Source organism: Gekko japonicus, unplaced genomic scaffold (genome assembly GCF_001447785.1).
Source record: "Gekko japonicus isolate JY-2015 unplaced genomic scaffold, Gekko_japonicus_V1.1 scaffold2179, whole genome shotgun sequence".
NCBI lineage: Eukaryota > Metazoa > Chordata > Lepidosauria > Squamata > Gekkonidae > Gekko > Gekko japonicus.
The window spans coordinates 198525-207633 of NW_015172613.1; the positions used below are offsets into that span (position 1 = coordinate 198525).

At 49.6% G+C, this 9109-nt stretch overlaps 1 protein-coding gene across 1 annotated transcript in view; it reads right to left on the bottom strand.

Moving 5' to 3' along the window:
- The window catches only part of LOC107119181 (zinc finger protein 208-like), a 29315-nt gene extending 22363 nt beyond the window's left edge, over nt 1-6952 (bottom strand). The window contains exons 1-2 of the mRNA XM_015421638.1: nt 6835-6952; nt 1868-3376 (exon numbers count right to left, since the gene is read on the bottom strand). Coding sequence (XP_015277124.1) covers nt 1868-3376; nt 6835-6952 — 1627 coding nt within the window. The remainder of the gene's footprint in view (nt 1-1867; nt 3377-6834) is intronic.
- Between the last annotated feature and the right edge of the window lie 2157 nt (nt 6953-9109).

Consider the following 9109-nt stretch of genomic DNA (forward strand, 5'->3'; position numbering starts at 1 on the left):
GGCTCGGGAGCCACATGTGGCTCTTTCACACATATTGTGTGGCTCCCGGCAGGGTGGCTGGGGAAGCAAAGGGGAGGGCATGCCTCCCCATTCAGTCTTCACTTCCCCAGTCTGTGTTCCCCTCCCTGGATAGGCTTGAGGGGGGGGGGAGCAGAGAAAGAAAGCAACTTTAACTTTAAATATGTTCTCAACCTCCCCCCTGCAACTGGCTGGCTTGGAGAAGGCATCTGTCTCTTTAAATCCCTTCTCCAAGCCAAGCCAGCCAGCCAGCCAGCCACGGGGGTGGGCTTGGAGGACGAATTTAAAGTTTCCTACTTTCCACCTCCACCTCACTCCCCCATCTATTTGCTTTCTTTGTTTCTCTCTCTCCCCCCCCCTTTCATTCTTTCTTTCCACCTCTCTCTTTCTCACTGTCTTAAGACAAATAAATGTCATTGGGAAAACATATATCATTATCAATATCTGTTTTTATCCCTTTTGTTTTTATTTTGGCAGTCTCATTTAATGCTAATAAAAAGCAAATCTGCATATTTCCCAATAAAAATGTGTGTGTGATATTTGTTCAGGTCTTGCGGCTCTCAAACATTTGACGTTTATTCTATGTGGCTCTTACATTAAGCAAGTTTGGCCACCACTGGCCTACAGGGACCCTTATAGTCAATAAGCCCCATACGCTATAATGGAGAATCAATCTGGGGCTCGGGGGGGGGCTGTTTTTTGAGGAAGAAGCACCAAATTTGCAGCATAGCTGCTGGTGTCTCTCCTCAAAAAAACTCCCCATGTTTCAAAAAGATTGGACCAGGGGGTCCAATTCTATGGGCCCCAGAAGGAGATGACCCCATCCTCCATTGTATCCAATGGAGGGGAAAACACCTTGTGAGCAGAAGCAGAAATCCCTGCGCTGCCTGTTAACATTTTAAGTGCCAGCAACCCTTAGCACAACTTAGAGGGAACTACCATTCTGTTTCTCTACAGTTAAAAAAAAAAAAAAACAGCCTCCAACACGTACTAAGGATTAGCTTAGTATGTCAATTAGAGGCACATAGTTATGATGCGCAAGACGACAAAGAGTGATTTTCAATGCTATTAAACGAAACAACAACAAAATGGTAGGGATTCATAGTGTTCAGCGGTGGCTCAAGTGGTTAAGACGCTGAACTGCGGGCTGTGGAAGGTCGGTAGTTCAGCAGTTCGAGACCGGGTGCCGCATGATGGAGTGAGCTCCTGTCTCTAGTTCCAGCTCCTGCCAACCTAGCAGTTCGAAAGCAAGAAACTGCAAGTAGATAAATAGGTACCACCCCAGTGGGAAGGTAACAGCCTTGGGGTTTAGTCATGCCGGCCACATGACCACGGAAAAGTCTTCGGATAGCGCTGGCTCTTTGGCTTGGAAACGGAGATGAGCACCGCAACCCTAGCGTCGGATTTGACTGGCTTTCAAGCAAGGGAACCTTTACCTTTTAAGTGTCCAACTTGAATTGCTCATCTTTTATTATTGAACGTACATCAACAAACTGTTCAGAAGGTAAGGATGTAAAATACGTTTTTTAAAAAATCCAAGGATCCAGCTTTCCTTTCCCCAAATATTGAAAGCATCTGCCTGGTATTTCCACAGGGGAAGAAGTGAGATGCAAAGACCTGGAGGAAGATCTGAATAAGCAAATCTCTGTGCTACATATATTCTCTTTGCCTTGGGCTCCACAATATGAAGTGAGGATTCTCCTCAGTTCCATCCCTACTAAAGAATTTAGGGGTGTTGTCACTGACGTCACTTCTCTCATGCAAGTTCCCAAACAGTCTGAACATTTAGACAACCTAATGTGAATGTTTTATTTATGGACAAGACCGTTCCCCAAGGCTGAGCCTATCTATTGTTTTTCCCTAGTGTGAATAAGCACATGTCTCATAAGGTTGGAGTGCTGGCTGAAGCAAAATCCACATTCCTGGCATTTAAATGGCTTCTCTCCCGTGTGGATTAGTTGATGCCTAAGAAGGTTCGAGGGGTTATTAAAGCAACTTCTACAATCCAGGCACTGATACGGCTTCTTCTTGTTCTGGATCCTGGGCCTTCTCTGCGTCTGACTGACGCCCTTTTTACACTCCCCTGTCTCCGTATCTTTATGTCTCCTAAGAGTTACGCTGTGACTGAAGCTTTTCCCACAATCCAGGCACTGGAATGGTTTCCCTTCTTTGTGGATTCTTTGGTGGTTCATAAGCCTTTCACTCAGACTAAAGCTCCTTCCACATTCCAGGCATTTATATGGTTTTTCCCCTTTGTGGAGTAGTTGATGTTTGATGAAGTTTGCATTTGTCGTGAGCTTCTTTCCACATTCCAAACACTCGTGCAACTTCTCTCCTGTGTGTAGTCTTCGATGCATAGCAAGGCCTGAGGTATGCCTAAAGCTCTTTCCACATTCTGAGCATATATATGGTTTGTTGCCTGTGTGGGTATTTTGATGCATGGTGAGGTTGGTGCTCTCAGTGAAGCACTTTCCACATTCTAAACATTTATATGGCTTTTCACCTGCGTGGGTTCTTTGATGCATAATGAGATTTTTACTCTGCCTAAAACTCTTTCCACATTCCAGACAGATATATGGTTTCTCGCCTGTGTGGACCATTTGATGTCGAATGAGGGTCGTACTTTGCACAAAGCTCTTCCCACATTCTAAACATTTATACGGTTTTTCACCCATGTGGTTTCTTTCCTGTTGACTCTGGCTGAAGCTATTGCCAGGCTTGTGGAAAAGATACAGTTGCTCCCTCGCATGAATTTTTTGATGTCTAACAAGGTACGATCTTACAATAAACCCCTTTCCACACTCCAGACATATATAGGGTTTCTCTCCTGTGTGGGTTCCTTGATGCACCGTAAGGTTCGATTTTCTACAAAACCTCTTTCCACATTCTAGACATTTATATGGTTTCTCTCCTGTGTGGATTCTTTGATGCAGAATGAGGTACGTACTATATGCAAACTTCTTTCCACATTCAAAACATTTATATTGTTTCTCTCCTGTGTGGGTTCTTTGATGCACCTGAAGAGCTGAGCTTTGACTGAATCTCTTTCCACATTCCAAGCAGTCATATGGTTTCTCCCCTGTGTGGATATTCCAGTGTGCTTTCAGGTTTGCTACACTAGCAAAGGTTTTCCCACAGGTAGAACATTCAATCCTTCTCTTTCCTTCCTGTATTGCTCCATGGTAGTTACCATTGAGAAAAGCAATCGATTCACTATTTCCTTTATCCTGCTGGTTTCCCACCAGGTTTTTTTGGACCTTGTGATTCTCAAAGTTTTCTTGCACTTCTAGAGTCGTATCACTTTCCTCCAATACCTGATAAGTTTCGTTTTCACTAGTTGTGTCCCACACATCTCCAGCTGAAAGAGAACCATGAAACATATTTAAAGAAGAAACAGAAGATCAAATCAGAAAATGAGTCTAATGAAGCAATTCAAATTACTGTGGAGAATTACAGAATACAAAGGATGCATCCAAAAGACAATACCAGCTAGCCAAGATAGTCACTAATCAGAAACACTTTCTCTGATGAAAGGATGGGAACAAGAAAGTGCTGTTCTTGAAAAAGAGCAGTTTGTGTCAGAGTTCTCTCAGCCCCACCCACCTCACAGGGTGTCTGTTGTGGGGAGGGGAAGGGAAAGGGGTTTGTAAGCCGCTTTGAGACTCCGAGTGAAGGGCGGGGTATAAATCCAATCTCTTCTTATGGGAGCAATATCAGCCATTAGGGATGGGCACAGACCAGGAAATCCTGGTTCAGTTCTCGAACTGGTTCGCAAACTCGAACCGGACCAGTTCGTGAACCGGTCTGGGGAGGAAATCCCCCCCCCCCGGGGGACTGATTGGCCCACAAATAATCTCCAGCTGACTCTCCTCCACCTGCCCACCAAGTTTGGTGAAGATTGGACTTCGAGGGTCCAAGTTACAGAACCTCAAAGAAAGCACCCGAGGAAAATGCTTTTTGGGAGAGTTGTTCAGGAGTATACGGAATGAACTCTGGTTGAACTAGAGGCATCCAACCCACCGTGTATCTTCCTGGGATGCCACTCCACATGACCTACAAGTTATGTACAGGTTGGATTTGGGGGGGGGGGTGTCTGAGTTACGGACCCCCAAACAAGGTTTCCCAGGAAAGTGCCTTCTGAAGAGACGTTCAGGAGTGCGTAGGCCAGACCACCCACTATCCAACTGAAAATCTGATCACTGAATAGGGCAAGCCCACCCCCCCCCCCCAGGCTTGAGGGCACCTGCTTCCACCCAGCCCCACCCTCCCTTCCTCTGTGGATTGTCAAACTGATTAGTGGGCAGGGCAAACCCTCCTACTCCCCCCCGGGGCCCGGGAGCCTGCTGCACACTTGTTGGTGGCTGTTTCTCCCCATGCCCACCCACTAAAAGTAAAGGTGAAGGTCTCCCTTGCTTGAAAGCCAGTCGAATCTGACTCTAGGGTAGCGGTGCTCATCACCTTTTCCAAGCCGAAGAGCCAGCGCTGTCTGAAGACGTTTCCGAGGTCATGTGGCCGGCATGACTAAACACCAAGGCGCACGGAATGCTGCTACCTTCCCACCGAAGTGGTACCTATTTATCTCCTTGCAATTTCTTGCTTTCGAACTGCTAGGTTGGCAGGAGCTGGAACTAGAGACGGGAGCTCACTCCGTCATGCTGCAACTTGGGTCTCGAACTGCTGAACTATTGACCTTCCACAGCCTGCAGTTCAGCATCTTAACCACTTGAGCCCACCCACTACTGACATATTTATTTATTTATTTATGTTATACCCCGCCCACCCCGCCAGGGCAGGCTCAGGGTGGCTTATATACACGCAGTAGCTAAAAACAACAATATAAAGAATGGCATTAAAAACAACAACATAAGGTGCTAATAAGCAATTTAAGAAGCATCAACATACTAGTAGATGCAATCGGTATTAGATTTCAGTGTCGGTGGAACTCATGCTGTCAGTGGTGGTACTGGGCCCAGGGCCTTGATGTACTGGGTGCGGCTCCTTAGTTAAAGGCCTGGTGGAAGAGCTTCGTCCTGCAGGCCCTGTGGAATTGTAAACGGTCCCATAGGGGCCCTGAGGTCTTCCGGGAGCTCATTCTACCATAGTGACTGCTAGGCTGGGCCAACCCTCCCTTCCTGCCCGGCACCCAGGAGGCACCCCCAGAGCGGGTGGCTCTGTCTCCCTAGGCCCTCCCTCCTTCACTGTACAGCCAGCCGAATGGACAATGTGATAACTTGGCAGGGTTCACCCTCCAGCCCTGCCTGGGAGCCACCGGCCCGGTTGCAGGTGGCTGTGTCTCCCTGGGCTCACCCTTCCCATCTTGACCAGGGCCCAGGAAATATCCGGTTACTTGTGGGTGGCTGTCTCCCCCTGGGCCCACCCTCCCACCACTGACAAGGTGATAACTGGGGGGGTACCCACCCGGGGGGGTACCCACCCCACGGGGCCCACCTTTCTGGTGGTACTGTCTCCCAGGCCCACCCTCCCCTAAACAGCGACATGATAACCGGGCAAGGCCCACCTTCCTGCCCTGCCTGAGGGCCACCCGCCTGGTTGCAAGTGGCTGTCTCCCCCCGGGCCCCCTCCCACCACTGGCAAGGTGATTGGGTGGGGCCCAGGTGGGGCCCACCCTCCCGCTCCCACCCCACCTGGGGCCCACCTGCACAGTTGCGGGTGGTACTATCTCCCAGGCCTACCCTCCCCCAAATGGCTACATAGAATCATTGAATCATAGAGTTGGAAGGGACCTCCAGGGTCATCTAGTCCAACCCCCTGTTCAATGCAGGAAATTCACAAATGCCTCCCCCTCCACACTCGCCGTGACCGCTGTTCCACATGATAACTGGACAAGGCCAACCCTCCCACCCTGCCCAGGGCCCAGGAGCCATCCACCTGGTTGTAGGTGGCTGTCTCTCCCCATTGCACCGCTGGGAAGGTGCTTACTGGGTGGGGCACACGGAGAGCCAGTTTGGTGTAGTGGTTAAGTGCGCGGACTCTAATCTGGGAGAACCCCACTCCTCCACTTGCACCTGGCTGGATGACCTTGGGCAAGCCATAATTCTGGCACAGCTGTTCTTGAGAAAGAGCAGTTTGTGTCAGAGCTCTCTCAGCCCCACCTACCTCACACGGTGTCTGTTGTGGGGAGGGGAAGGGAAAGGAGTTTGTAAGTCGCTCTAAGACTCCGCATGAAGGACAGGGTATAAATCCAATCTCCTCTCTTCTTCTTCTTTTGGTTTTGGTGTGGCACTCCAGCACACAGTGACGGTGGCCCCTGTCAGCCATTCCTCTAGCTATTTCTTCGTAGGTGTCCCGGTTCCTTTGGCACTGACAAAGCGTCTCTTGGACCTTCTGCTCCCCCATAATGCCAGTAGGTCCAAGGTTTCCTCCCTCTTCCAGGACGCTCCTCTCACCTCAGCCATCTTGGGTGTTTCCCTCCTAGGACCCTAGGCAGGTGGAACTTACATTACTGGGCCACTGGTTGAGCGCTTGAGTAGACACTGGTGTTGGCCTGATCTCTCCCCATGATTGGGGATTTGACCCCATTTGGGGGGGCTGGTGGCAGCAGGAGGTCCCTCCCACTTTGGGTGGCCGTAGTGGTCTTGGGCGCACGGGCAGTGCTGGAGGCCTATGGGATGCCTGACTGCTTATGCACACTGTGGAGCTGGGGGAGTTAAAGCCCGCCAGGAACAGATTGGTCTGATCCAGCAGGGCTCTTCTTATGATGAATTTCCCCACAATTAGGATACATATTAACTGTATTGTTTCCCCACCCCTCTTCACCACAATATCTTCAATCTCCCATCTTTAAAAAACACTCACTTTCATCAGCTCTCCTTTGGAAGAACATATCCTCGGGTAGTATTCCTGGAGAAGCCTCAGGCCTTTCTCTTGCCTCACGGCCTTCCTGAAGAAAGTCCTCCTCTTTGGACTCTGTCATGGTCTTTTTCAACCCTGGGAGGCAGAGAAGACTATAAGAACCCCCAAAATCTCAGTCCCAGTTTCAGCAAGGGCAGGAGATGCCAAAGAAGAGAAGAATGGGCAGGTGAGACAGGGCAACAAAGGATACAGAAACAAGATCAGTAAATGCACCATACCTCATCACACCTAGGGATGGCCACAGGCATAGATGGCTTTAAAAGATTCAAGGAGGAAAGGTCTATCAGTGGCTACTGGCCGTGGTGACTAAATGTTACCTGTACATTCAGAGGCAGTAAACCTCTGAATCCCAGAGTGGGAAGGCAACTTCAGGGGAAGGCCTCGGCCTCTATACTTTGTTATAAGCTCTCCAGATGAACTGTTTGACCACTGTGTGAGACAGGATGCCGGCCTAGATGGACCGCTGGTCTGATGCAGCAGGACTCTTCTTATATTCCTATGTTCCCCTGTACTCCATCTCTGCCAGGGGGAGCGGTGTTTTTTTGTTTTCCATGTGAACACGCCTGGGAGAGCCTCACTGGCCATTGCTCTCCCATTAACCCCCCCATCACCACCACTTGGTCTCTACTTGGGAGTCCCTCCCCTTCACTGTGAATATTTAAATTGCCATAGAGTCCCACCCCTCTAAGCATCCACCTTCTCCAGGGGAACGGTAAGCTGTACATAATAACAATAATATACTTGATTGTCGTTGTACATAGTACAGCGAAATTAAAGATGCAATCCTTTCGGTGATCTGCAACAATATTCATATACACTCACACCCCATTCACTACTGTCCCATAACTCCCTTAAGGTTCACATAACAACTTAAAACCACCAATGTCACCCAAATTCCAATTTCATACAGCATTTAAGGCAATAATAGCTCTCGAATAAAAGCTATTTTTAAATCTATTTGTCCTTAAAATAAATAGTTTTTATTCGAGAGCTATGGGGAGGGAAGGTCCTACCTGGAGTCCGGCATCCCTTTATTTATTCTTCCCCCCCTCCCCGTTTCCTCTTCCTTCCAGCTACAAAAAGAAGGTGCAGGAAGGAGCCAAGGGAAGGGGGGGGGGGGGGGACTTCTCTTCCCCCCCCACCCACCTTCAGTTCTGCAGCTGCCTGCTTTTCCTCCTCTCCCCCCTCTCCCCGCCTTGGGTCTTCTTGCATTGCGCCCACACACCCCTTTGAACTCACCAGCCCCCTCCCAGACTCGGAAGCCTCCACCAGAAGCCGCCTCGGCGTGGAGAGGAAAGGAATGGGAACAAATGGATTTCGCAGGTGATCCCCCCCTCCTTCCCCCCTGCCATTGCCCGTCTAGGACTGCAACTCAGTCGCCTTAACCCTTCGAGAGGATCCGACCACCTGGCGCTTCCTGGGGAAATGGAAAAGGGGTCGGGGTGGGTGGATTTCAACGCAACGGTGGCTTTCTTAGCAAGGGCCGGCATTTCCCACCCGTCGGTTGGGATCGTTAGTGAGAGGTCTCTGTTAGGGCTGCCATCCACCAGGTGGAGCCTGGAGCTCTCCCGGAATTGCAGCTTGTTTTGTTTTTTTTAACTTCGATTTATTGATCGCTCAATCCAGCAGAGCTGCTGGCTCTGAGCGATTTACAGTTACAGGGTTTCACACAAGGGACTAACAATTTCATAGGGGGGGGGAAGGGAGGACAACATATAATTCTTTAAATTGCACACATTTGCAGCCGATGGGGATTTTTGTATACTAAGCTCGGCGGCATGCAAGGCCAAGTCCACACGCGGTCAGGCAAAGAGCCCTAGCTTCGCTCTAAGGAACAATAGACCAAACGGATGCTAGCCCGCACCTATCAGAGGGCTAGGATCCAAGGTAGGACCTATGGAACGCTTGGCCACTGTAAATATCCTATCACTGGTGAAAGGCGTGTGCTTGGGTGTGGTTTGACTCCTAAATATAAGCCGGCCTGCCAGCCCGCATTCTCTCTCTCCTTCTACATCTCTAAATAAAGTATGAGCTGAAATCACTTTGCTATGCCTCAGGCTCAGTACTTTTCAAGCTGCCCTCCAGGCGGCACAGAGCAGTTCCCATAGAGGGAATGGCTGCTTGGGAGGGGGGGATTTATGGCATAACATCCCTTTTGACGTAGGGATGCCAGCTCCAAGTTGGGGAATATCGGGACGAGCAGGCAGAGGACAGGGTT